This window comes from Anomalospiza imberbis, chromosome 19 (assembly GCF_031753505.1).
Source record: "Anomalospiza imberbis isolate Cuckoo-Finch-1a 21T00152 chromosome 19, ASM3175350v1, whole genome shotgun sequence".
NCBI lineage: Eukaryota > Metazoa > Chordata > Aves > Passeriformes > Viduidae > Anomalospiza > Anomalospiza imberbis.
In genome coordinates this window covers 8,824,400-8,835,677 of record NC_089699.1, presented here as the reverse complement: position 1 = coordinate 8,835,677, position 11,278 = coordinate 8,824,400, and the positions used below count along the sequence as shown (strand labels likewise).

The 11,278-nt window shown below is 55.1% G+C and overlaps 3 protein-coding genes across 3 annotated transcripts; all 3 read right to left on the bottom strand.

Annotated features, from left to right (window-relative positions):
• Positions 1–2,163: 2,163 nt before the first annotated feature.
• Positions 2,164–6,619, bottom strand: LOC137485205 (CMRF35-like molecule 2). Its single transcript, XM_068209563.1, is given in 8 exon segments — positions 2,164–2,426; positions 2,428–2,510; positions 2,794–2,928; positions 3,503–3,576; positions 4,120–4,223; positions 5,189–5,324; positions 6,074–6,406; positions 6,506–6,619. Coding segments are annotated over 8 exon segments (948 nt in total). The 5' UTR covers positions 6,546–6,619; the 3' UTR covers positions 2,164–2,383.
• A 144-nt stretch (positions 6,620–6,763) lies between these two features.
• LOC137485451 (CMRF35-like molecule 5) lies at positions 6,764–8,430 on the bottom strand. Its single transcript, XM_068209976.1, is given in 4 exon segments — positions 6,764–7,449; positions 7,452–7,493; positions 7,603–7,728; positions 8,397–8,430. Coding segments are annotated over 4 exon segments (789 nt in total). The 3' UTR covers positions 6,764–6,862.
• Positions 8,431–8,549: 119 nt separating this feature from the next.
• LOC137485450 (protein CD300H-like) lies at positions 8,550–10,511 on the bottom strand. Its single transcript, XM_068209975.1, has 4 exons — positions 10,147–10,511; positions 9,419–9,754; positions 9,125–9,212; positions 8,550–8,925 (listed from the first exon to the last, which is right to left on the bottom strand). The coding sequence occupies exons 1-4, from the start codon at positions 10,283–10,285 to the stop codon at positions 8,550–8,552; spliced, it is 939 nt and encodes a 312-aa protein (XP_068066076.1). The 5' UTR covers positions 10,286–10,511.
• Between the last annotated feature and the right edge of the window lie 767 nt (positions 10,512–11,278).

Sequence of the window (11,278 nt, the reverse complement as noted above, 5' to 3'; positions counted from 1 at the left end):
CTCTTCTCCAGGCTGAACACATCCAGCTCTCAGCCTTTCCCCTGTGAAAGCTACTGGAGGGGGGAAGTATTTCAGCTGAGGAAATAGGAAACAGTGGCTGGGTGGCGATAGCAGCTCCTGGGAGTTCCATGACCTCCTGTGAGCTTTGTGGGCAGCTTCTGCCGATAAACCCGAGGGAACACTGCAGCCTCAATGCCCCTGAGGGTTTTAAGAGGAAGAGCCTTTGGTAATGGGGCAGTCCCCAGGTTGCAGAAGTGCTCTGAGCAGCCTGCTGAGCTCTAGGAGGGCTTCCTCTTTGAGAGGAGCAATTTAGTCCACGTCTCAAGAGCTGAGAGTTGCAAGATTGCCTCAGCATCTCCACACCAGCAGGAAAAGGCTCCCTACCTAGAATTCTTTAGGCTGCAAAGGACCCCTAAGATGATCACAACCATCCACTAACCCAGCACCACCAAGGCCACCACTAAACTATATCCCCAAATGGAACATCTACATGTCTTTTAGACCCCTCCAGAGATTGTGACTTTACCATTTCCCTCAGCAGCTTGTTCCAGGGCTTCACAGCCCCGAAAGAAATTTTCACTAATATCCAATCTAAACCTCCACTGGCACAACTTGTGGAGTTGTTTCCCCTTGTGGCACCCTGTTTGCCCTTGTCCTGTTGCTTATTACCTGGGTGAAGAGACCAACCTGCACCTGACTACAACTTCCTTTCAGGTATTTGTAGAGAGTGAGAAGCTTCCACTTCAGCCTCCTCCTGGCTGTGGTATAAATCAGCATCCCTGCCTTGAAACCAGCCAGCTTGCAAAAAGCTACAGTGCCCAAATTCTAATGGCAAGGGCGAATTCACCTCTTTGTGCAAAACCACTTGCATGGAACCATGTATGTGTAAGAGCTCAGGTTTTATGCTCCCAGGCCATCACAAATGGACACACATTGTCGCCGTAGAGCAGGACAGGAACAGAAATTACTCCAAGTCGAAGGCAAGAAAATGAACTCTGATTTATTTCAAATGCACTGCTCTATTTATAGGGAACATCGTGCAGACTAATTTCATTGGTCTTGAGGTAAAAACATCTCACACCATTGGTGTGCAGTGAAGGACACACGGTGGCAGAACCTATCTATAAACAATGTGAACAACAAGATAGATTAGAGAATTATTTACATTCTTTCCCAACTGTTTCCCAGGCTCTCGCCTGGTTAGAAAACCCTCTCTTTTTCTCTCTGACTGAACTGAGAATATCCACAACCCATCCCTATGGCCTGTTTTTCGTGGGAGTGGATGCATAAATTGCCTGGCACTGGGCTGGAGAAGAGTGAACACTCATGGGGGAGGGCACCAGCACACCAGGGGCAAGACTACATGGACTGTTCCAGTGGGGAGTGATGGTCTTGCAGTAGCTGGCGGTGCAGCTGTGGGTTTGTGCTGGAGGCCCAAGAGTCCTTGTCCTTAAAGATCTGAGTTCTCACACTGCTGGGCACCAGCAAGGGGCTGGACCTGCTTTCAGGGTGACACTCTGCAATAAACTTCAGCAGGTGGGAACCTGCTGTACGAACACAGTCACACGCCATGGCCAATGCTATCAGATTCTTGGTGTCACTGATAAAGCAGCAACACTTCACACAGAAAATATTTAGTGGGTGCCAGAAAAAAAAGTTATCAGCAAAGCAGAAAAGAGCAAGGTGGTGGTTACAGCCCAACTGTGTGCTCTGAGGTTGGGGGGTCCTCAGGGGTGGTGGGAGAGAAAGAGCAGGAGCAAACAACTTGGGGGCCTGTGGGACCAGGGGTTGGGGGAGATGCCATTTCTGCACCAAGATCCTGATACGCCTCACCCTCCACATGAGCACCCCATGCAAATGCACTTGGATATAACATTTCCCACTGTCCTGGTTCCCAGAGCTGCCAGCTGGCATTAGCATGAAAAGCTGTCAGTCTGAGGTGACCAGTGGGTTTGGGAGCCTCAGCCCACATGAGCAATGCAGCCAAAGGAGCAAGTGGGATGAGTGGTGAGCAAAGGGAGCCAGCTCACCCACCAGCCCAGCCTCACCTCCCCTGCCCACCCCTCCCACACCCTGCCTGGTGGGTCTCTGGCCTGAACTGCCCCACTACAAGGGGGAGAGCTTTATTCCCAGCACCACTGCTGTACAGATGAGGACTCCAAATTGCATTTGCAAAGGGATGACTTTATCTTCAACCCTCTCTGGGTCTCCCCACAACCTCATCCTCTCTGATGCTGCCTCAAAGAAACATCCAAGCCTTGGAGAGCAACGGCTTTGCTATCAAGCTGGCTCCTGCCTGAGCAGAACATCAACCCCATGTCCTCTGTGCAAGTCTCACTGGTGCTGCCAGCAGCAGGAGCAGCCCATGGGGCCAGGCACTTGCTCATCTCCCCCACACTGTGCAGTAGAGCTCTTCACTGGGCTGGTGGCACGTTGGCATAGATCTGCTCCTGCTGCCGCATGGGCTTCTGCACGCTGGCATATAATGCCCCTCTTTCCTCTTCCAAAAGCTGGAAAAGGAGGGAGATAAACAAAAACATCCTTCGTGGGGCTGCTCCAGGCAAACACTGTCTTCTGGAACCTCTCTGTGGCATTTTAAGCATCCGGGAGCAGCCCGGGGACCAGAGAGGGAACCCACATTAGCCAGGGTCACTTGGACCCCAGTTTGGCACTTCCCTTTGCAGTCCTCTCCTTCCCCACCCAGCCCACCCTGCTGCCCATTCTGTCACCCACCCACCCACTCCTGCTTTCCTCCCACCACCTCCAGCTTGGCAATGCTTGGCATTCTCCTACCTGAGCACTCTGCTTGACCTCTGTGTACTCCACCGAGAGCGTTTCCAGGCGGTGGAAAGCCTCAGCGCTGCTGTACTGGCTCTCAGCCGCGCCTGTGTCGTGGTTAATGTCTGCATAGTCCAAGGCTTCTGCTCCCTGATGGAGAAGGATGAGCTCTTACCCTGCTGCCACTCCCTGCCTGCATCCACAGGAGTGGGAATATCTCCCACCCTGCTGCCTGTCCTGATGGGTGCTGAGGTGGCTGCAGGGGCACTGGGTGGAAATAAAAATTGAAGCAAGGGCTGGTTCAACATTCCCCAGGGAAATTCTCGTGACATCAGCCCCTCCTCAAGAGCTGGCAGTAAAACATCAGAAAATACTTTCCAAGCAGTAAGCAAGGATCAGCTACCCTGCAGCCACTTCAGGTGTGATTTGCTGCAGGTTCCCAAGGCTGTCTCACCCAGAGAAATAGCTCCCATGCTTGGAGAGGCTTGAACAGAAACCTCTCAGCTCAATCCTAAATTCCTTTTCCAGGAATACTCTGTGATAGTCACACAAAGTCCCTGGTTGTGTCTTTCTGTTGGCAAGCAGAGCCCAAAGGATCCCTCCCAGCCTAAAGTGCCATGAACCTGGCTGAAAGCAGCAGCTCTGGCAGTTCGGGGTGCAATGTTTCCCCTCTCCATGTGAACTTGGGGCACAGAATCCCAGGAATTCATGAGGTTTTCCTTACTGTAGGTGACATGCTGCAAGTCCTGTCCATCTCTATGGCTGCTCCAGAAAGGGCTGGATGAAGGATGGATGTGAATGGACATGAGTGAAAACAGAGGAAAAGAAACGTATTGAGAAACTGCACTGCCACTGCAAATCTTGCCATAAAACAGAACAGGAACCTGACACTCCATGAGCCATCTAAACTGGAGCAGTTCTTCAAATAAAGACAGACCCCACCTGCTAGCTGGCAATGTCCTCTCCTGTCCCTCCCCATCTTTCACACTGGCCTTAAACTTTGCATCAAGCCTAGAGTAAGCCTAGCCCATGCAAGTGAGCCCATCTCGAGAAGCTGGTGGTGCCCAGACAAACCCAAGCAGATTCTTGAGCAGCACCCACCCCAAGGGCTGTCATTACCTGCTCCCAGGAGACAACACCCATGGGATAACACCCCTGGGATGGACCCACTGTTCCCTTGAGGGAAGGAGACCTCCTTGGTGGAGGTCTCAGTGATGGACTGAGGACCTGGATGGATCAGGAAGGGAAAGGGGGAGGAAAAGGAAATAGGGAAAAATAAAGGAAGCAGAGCAGGCTCTGTTACAGAAACAGGATGTGTGTGGCACTGACAACTTCACTCACCCTTCTTTTTCCTGGAGAGTATTACTAGAACACCAGCAGCCACTGCAAGCAAAAAGAGGACCACAGTGATGGCTGGAGTGAGGATGTGCTCAACCACATTCAAGCTGCAAGAAAAAAAAGAATGAAGAAGACAATTTATGTTGTCATGCTTCTCAGGATCAACCAGCATGGAGCAGGGCTGCAGGAAGCAGCTGTGGGTGACTCAGGAAGTGGCTGTGGCAGTAGAGTGGCAGGGCTTGCCCATCACAGCAGGCATGGGATGGTCAGGCTGCCAAATGGGCATGGAACAGAGCAAACCAAAAACTGCAGAAGCAAAAGGATGCTTGGGTCTGAGCGCCGCTGTGTCTTCAGTGATTTAAGGATGGGTTCCTGCATTTGCTCTGGTTTAATTTCACTCTTTGTTAACCTTGTTTGTAATGGGCAAGCAGGAAAAGTGGGTGAGCCAGCACACCCTTGAGTGTGCTGATGAGGAGTCTCAGCTTTGTCTGCTGCTGGCATCACCTTCCACAGGCAGGAAAGAAGGGGGAAAGATCTAACACTCTGGTTTCATGCTTTTTCAACTATCTCTACCAGGCTGTGTGTGACTACAAAGAACAGGACACTGGGCAGCACTTGGCTTCCCACTAACAGTCTCACTGAGTTTTGGGGAAGGAAATGGGGTCAGTATTGCAAGCAGAAACCACTTCTCCCATGTGACTAGAGGCATTGGAATTACTGTCATAGAATTAGAGAATGATTTGGGTCAGAAGGGACCTTAAAGATCATCCAGTTCCAACCCTCTGCCATGGGAAGGGACACCTTCCACTAGGCCAGGTTGCTCTGAGCCCCATCCAGCCTGGCCTTGAACACTTCCAGGGATGGGGCATCCACAACATCTCTGGGCTACCTGTGCCAGGACCTCACCACCCTCACAGAGAAGAATGATTCCATGTGGAGTGGTCTCCAAAGGCAAAACCAGGAGGTCTGGATCCTTAAGGGAGGTGTGAAGAGTCCAGTGATTGCGGGGCTCCAGCTGCACCACAGAGCTCATGGACGAAAGTGGCTACTGTAGGCAGGAGCTGCTACTCACAGTTGAGGGGTGGAGGGACTTGATGTTGATCGCAAAATTTCCCCCTGGGAAATTGTCTGTGTGCGGCCTGTTACAGAGAGAATGAGATCAGAGGACACGGTGGTCACATAGGTCGATGATGGGAGGGTGGAAGAAGCTGTAACAAAAAGAGGAGAGGCATGGTTGTTCTCTGTGGAGAAAAATGCTGTGGGTTTTGCAATGAGTCAGAAGTGACCTCTGTGCTGTCACAGCAGGAGAAGCTGGGTCCCCTCTGCCACATCCAGAGGACACACCTCGAGGTCAGAGTGCTGTAAGACCTTTCCCCTGCTCATGAGGCTTTTCACAGTCTCAGTCCCCCCCAAAACATGTACAAAATAGATGCACCCTGCAGAAAGGGGTCTGGGCACCCCATGCCCAGTTTAGTACTAACACAACAACACCACATATATATTGCCCGGCTATGTGGGCTGATCCCTGGCAAGGCAATGGAGAGGGATGTTTCCTAAGCCCAGGGCCTGGTGCCCAGAGGAGCTGCCTGTCCTAGGTGGGAAATGGGACAGCACAGTGCAATGAGGAACACCCCAGTGTCATACAGTAAAGCAACGAGGGCACAAAAAAGGCCAGCAAGAGCTAATGAGGAAGAAAAGTGGGCACAGAGAGCACAGTACACCTCAGTAATGGAGACAGCTGAACCTGGAGTGCCAAGAAGGGGCTCTGGGGAGAACTGAGAATAGGGAATGAGTGGTGGTGGTACCTACTGCACTCTGGTGACACACCCTGGGGCTGTCCCACCTGCATGGTCACCCATTAGCTCCAGGCTGTGCCCATTGCAGCCCCTGCTCCAAGCAGCTGGAGGAGGACAAATCCATGCTGGACCTGGGGGCCCTGCAGCTAACAACTACTGACCTGAGATCACGATCACCTCCACAGCAGCACTTTCATCGCGCAAAAATCTTCCTGTTCGCACCCCACAGAGGAAGGTGCCCGCGTCCTCCTCGGACAGACCATCCACAGTCACCGTGAATGCCCGGTGTGTGTGGTTGTCCCGGATGGAGAACCGGCCCTGCTCGGGCTTCGACGTGAGGATGATGTCGTTACCACAGGTAAAAACAATAATTCTACTTGGTTTGCACCAGAACTTCGGAAACTTCTCCCAGTCCGGCTGGTACGTGCAGGTGACCGACAGGGAGCCCCCCAGGAATCCCCGCACAATGCCGGGCCCCGTCACGGCGCCGCAGCCTGCGGAGACACACGGAGCCGCGGGACTGCTGCCGCCGCACCAGCACCGCCCGCCCGACGGGGCCGCCCCGGCAGTCGGGGGCTCCGGCGCAGCCTTACCTGGCAGCAGCGCCCAGGTGAGCAGAGGCAGGAGCTGCATGGCCGCTCCGGGACGCCGGGGCTCAGCGTGCTGCCGCTCCCGCTTGCTCTCGGCGGAGCTCGGCCCGCCCCCGCGGCCGCCCCTGCGGCGCGGTCACCCCGTTAGGGTGGAGCCCGGGGATCGCGGGGACTGCTGGACAGTGGGGGCCGCCGAGGAGACGAGCGGACGGGGCCGCGGGAGCGTTTGTTGGAGCCGGCGGGGAAGCAGGAAGGGCCCGGCGGGGCCCCGGTGCGCCCCCCACCCCTGCCCGCGCCGTCGGGACCGGGGCAGTCGGGGATCGAGCGGCGCCGGCCGGAGCCGTGGGTCAAGGCGGGGGCTTAGCGGCCCCGCGGGCTGACCCAGAGCACGGGTGCGCTCACGGCCAGCAGCGCCAGCAGCTGCAGCCCGGCCAGCACCGGGAAGTAGCGGAAAGTGCTGCCGGTCTGCTGAGGAGTGTCCGGCGGGAGCGTCGGGGTTGCAGGTGCGGAGGAAGGATGGATGCAGCGGGTTCCAGACGGGCCCCGTGGTCCTGTCACGTTCGGGGTGAAACCTCCTTCCGCACTCTGGCCCCGGCCCCGCAACGTGGGGGTCACTGTTGCTATGGGCAAAACGTGCAAGGACCGACCCGGGGTTATGATGACCTCCACATCAGCACTCTCATGTAAAGGGGAAAATCCCTTTTGCATCCCACAGCGGAGCGTGCCCGCATCCTCTTTGACCAGACGCTCCACAGTCACCCTGAATGCCTGGAGCACGCAGCTGTTCAGAATGGAGAACAGGCCCTGCTGCGCCTCGGGCTCCAATTTCGAGGTGCTGACGATGTAGGTGGCACAGGTAATACCAGTACGAGTACTCGGTTTGCAACAGAATTTCGGTAACGTCTCCCGGCCAGGCTGGTACGTGCAGGTGACCGACAGGGTTCCCTCAGGAATCCCTGCACGGTGCCGGGCCCTGTCACTGCCCCGGAGTCTGTGGAGGCACATGGACTAACGGGAGCGCTGCCGCTGCCCGGACACCTTCCGCTTCTTCAGGTGGATCCAGCGTGGGGCTCCAGCCTCAGCGGTCCACTCAGCCCTACCTGGCAGTAGTGCCGAGGCCAGCGCCAGCAGGAGCCACATGTACGCGTCGGGGCAGCCCTGCTGCTGCTCTTCATTGTGTCTCTGGGGCTTTGCTTCCTCTTTTGCCTCTGCTACCACCTCCGTTGCTGTTGGAGATTCAGCAAGACCATGGCGTTTCCTGTTTCCTAGGGTTTCAGCTTCTCCTGGTCACAGATTACTTGCTGTGCACTGTCCCCTGTGCCCTTCCCCGGAGTCTCTCCTTTCTTCCTGCAGCCTGGGCCCCATGTCGGGACACAATCTGCCTCTCACTGCCACACTGCCCAGTCCCTCTGGCCAGGCAGGGCACCCAGGGGGAGAGGTAGCTCAGCATGGCACAGGGACCACCTGAACCCCAGACAATCCTCCAGGCTGGGCAGTGCTCCTGCATGGCCACTCTGTCCTTCCCAGGGGAATGAAATGGGTAACCCCAGCCCCTTATCCTGGTACAGCTGGACAGAGCACCCACTTCTCTTGCCAGCACAGCCCCTCTGTGGCTCAGGAGCCCCATGCTCTGATCAGGTTGCTTCAGGCCTCCCCCTGTGTCCCCAGTCCCTGCATTGCTTACTGGGGGCAGAATTGTGGAAGGACACCCTTCCCTGGCTATTGCTAAGCTGGAGATGGGCATTTGGTGGACCAGGCAGAGGTGGCAGGACTGAGGCTCCTGGGGCTAAGGGCTCCTCTCCCCATGAAGAATCTCAGCTGGGCCACAGTGGAGCCTGCACTGCCCCTGTGACCCCATGTGCCCTCCCAGCCACAATGCAGCGTGTCCCCACACAGGTATGTGCATCAGCACTGGCTGCCACGGGCATCCCGGGTAGTGCTGGCAGCTGAAGGAAGGAGCAGACAGACAGACAGACAGACAAGCAGACAAGGCCCTGCAGGATACCCAGCCTTTATTGCAAAATTGTCTTCTGTCGGCAGCTGCAGCTCAACAGACACAGGCTCTCTGCACCCCAAACCCTTCCCTCTCCAGTGCAGGGGCTGCCAGGAGGGGCTGAGGCTTTCCAGGGCCAGAAGTGCCTGGAGCCGAGCACCTCCTGGCAAGGGGTGGCCGTGAGGAGTGGCATGGCCCCATCAGGGTGGCAGCCAGGGGAGCAGGAGGGCATCCCTGGGGCTCGGAGGTGGCTGGGACGAGTGGGCAGCCCCATGCCCTGGTGCTGCTGGATGCGTCCAAGAGCTGCAGGTTTTCCTGATCACGGCTCCTGCACTGGCTCCTCACCCAGGCTGCCCCACAAACCACGGCTAGTGCCATGGGCACCTTGATGCTGAGCAGAAGCAGCAAGTGGATGACACTGAGCTGGGACCTGTGTAGGAGAAAGGAGGTTATGCTAGAGCTTTAGTAGGGTCTGGGGAATGAGGATGGGGAGCGGGGCACTTGCATGTCTGCCAGCTGTCCTGCTTGCCCCCAGGATGCTCCTTGGGGACTCAAAGCTAGGAGATAAATGCGTGGGAAATTAAGGTTTTGGCCAGGGGATGCTTTTGGGGGCTTGCACCCTGACTCACAGCACTGGAGGCTCCCCACAGCCCCTGGGGCACAGAGGGCTGGTGGTCAATGGGCTCACGTTGCTGTCCTCAGTTGTGTTTGAAACAGCTGGCAGAGAAAACAGAGTCAGAACTAAGTGGAGATCCCCACACCCCCTGTCCTGTACCCTGCACAGGAGTCTCTATCCCTGAGACTTCAGCAATGAAGGTGCAGGGGGTGCAGATGGAGGTATCCGGGCAATGCCCTGAGCACTGCAGGGGAGGAAGAGGAAAAAGGGAAGTTTAATGTCAGCTTTGCTCCCAGCCCTGTTTTACCTGCAGAGACCATCACCTTGGTGCTGTGCCATCGGTTGATCCCCGCTTTCTTCTTCACCCCACAGGAGTACTGTCCTGCATCTCCTGGTGTGACACTGCTCAGTGTCACTGTGAATGAATTTGCTGTGTGGTTGTCCCTGATGGACACCCTGTCCCGTGTCACTGTCACCTCTGAGCCATTGGTTTGGACGATGTAGGTCAAGCAAAGATAGAGGGAGTTTTTGCGGCACCAGTACTTGGAGTTGAGCTTGTAGCGTGGCTTGTAGCTGCAGGACACTGCCAGTGAGCTGCCCTGCTCAACTGTCACCTGCTTGGGGCCTCTCACTGCCCGGCCACCTGCAGGGGACAGAGACGGAGCTGTAAACCTATTCTGGCATTGCCTCAGGGAACCATGAAGGATCTGAGCCCAGGTTTCTTGGGGGTACAGCCCGAGGGAGGCTGTGCCTGTGCACCCACTATGCCGGTGAGCAGTGGTGAGGTGAGATGTCACCAGTCCTTAAGAAAAGAGCCCCCATCAAGGGTGTATGTTAGTGAGAGAATGAAAAGCCTTATTCCCAGGGTTCACATGGCAGGGAACAAGCAAATCTCATAGATCACATTCTGTAACTGCCAGAGGAAAAGTTTGTTATCAGCTGTTTTTTTGCCATGACCACAGTGAGCTTCCTGGTCTGTCTTGGCCCCAGCCTCTCCACAGCTCTTTCAGAACCCCTGATATAGATTTGCCTGACCTGTGCTTGTGGTTCTCATGAGGAAAAGGGTCCAAACCAAGAAAATCCTCATTTTCCAGCTTCTTGCTCCTGAGGTGGAATTTTCTCCGTGTTTTTTCACAAGAAATCCTTCAGGATGAAGCCAGGCCCCCATGCACATGGATGTCCTAAGGGTTTTCCAAGCTGTCTTCTCCTGCCACTTCTTCAGTGCTTACCCACAGATGCTGGATGTCTTCTTTTTAAGACAGTTACTTCCTCCCCTTCACCCAGCACTCATGACTCACCCTGGGGTGTTCCATGACAGAGACTCTGCTTTTTCTCTGAAATAGTCACTGAAGTCCCAGAAAAAGGCCAAAATGCCGCAGGATCCTCCATCGTGATGCCCATCCCAGCAGGGACCAAAAACCCTTCCCCTGCACAGAGCCCAAAGGATTTTGAGGAGTTTTGAGAGATCCTGGACAGAGCAGGATGCAGTGACAGGGGTAGACTGAGTGCAGGTCAACCCCTGCTGATGCCAGGTTGGGATGCCAGCTTGCTCTCCCACTTCTGATGGACTGGGATGATGGACTGGGATGATGGACAGCCATCCAACCCCCAGCACCGCTGCTCTCTGGCTCTGGAGTGGGCTGCCAGCTTGAGCTGGGTTGCTTTTGTTCGTTTTCTCAAGCAGAAGAGTCTTCTTTTCCTCCCTAAAACACCTTTTTTGGGCACAGCTGTGGGATTTTGAGTGACAATGCTGTTTTCCCCCAGAATTAAATGCTTCCATTTAAAGTTTCGGAAACCCAAACATACAAAGCAAAGCCACTTCCCTGGCTTTCTCCCAATATGCCACTTGGGAAGAGCAGAAAGCACAAACCTCCAGAATCCCCTTTCCTCTCAATGCCTTGCCATGGCAAGAGGAAGTTCTGTTTCCCTTTGGGTCATCAAGTAACTCCTTCCTTCCCAACTGACTGGTTGCGAGCCAAAACACTGCAAGTAACAGCAAGATCTAAATTCAAAAAGTGTCTGGAGATGGCAAATCTGCTTTGTGCTCAGACACTTCCCACTCGAGCCACCTCATCTTCCATGGGGATGCATCCCTGCCACTGCCTGGAAAATCACAGTGCATCTTTCCCACCCTTCCCTTGGAGTGAGAGGAGGACTGGGAGAAGTG

Bases quoted from the DNA above. Each gene is read 5' to 3' on its own strand.
- LOC137485450 (XM_068209975.1), bottom strand. From the start codon at position 10,285: ATGTGCATGGGGGCCTGGCTTCATCCTGAAGGATTTCTTGTGAAAAAA. The intron at 9,755-10,146 runs GTCAGGCAAATC...TGTCCCCTGCAG, and splicing joins CATGAGAACCACAAGCACAG to GTGGCCGGGCAGTGAGAGGC. The intron at 9,213-9,418 runs GTAAAACAGGGC...TTTCTCTGCCAG, and splicing joins CAAGGTGATGGTCTCTGCAG to CTGTTTCAAACACAACTGAG.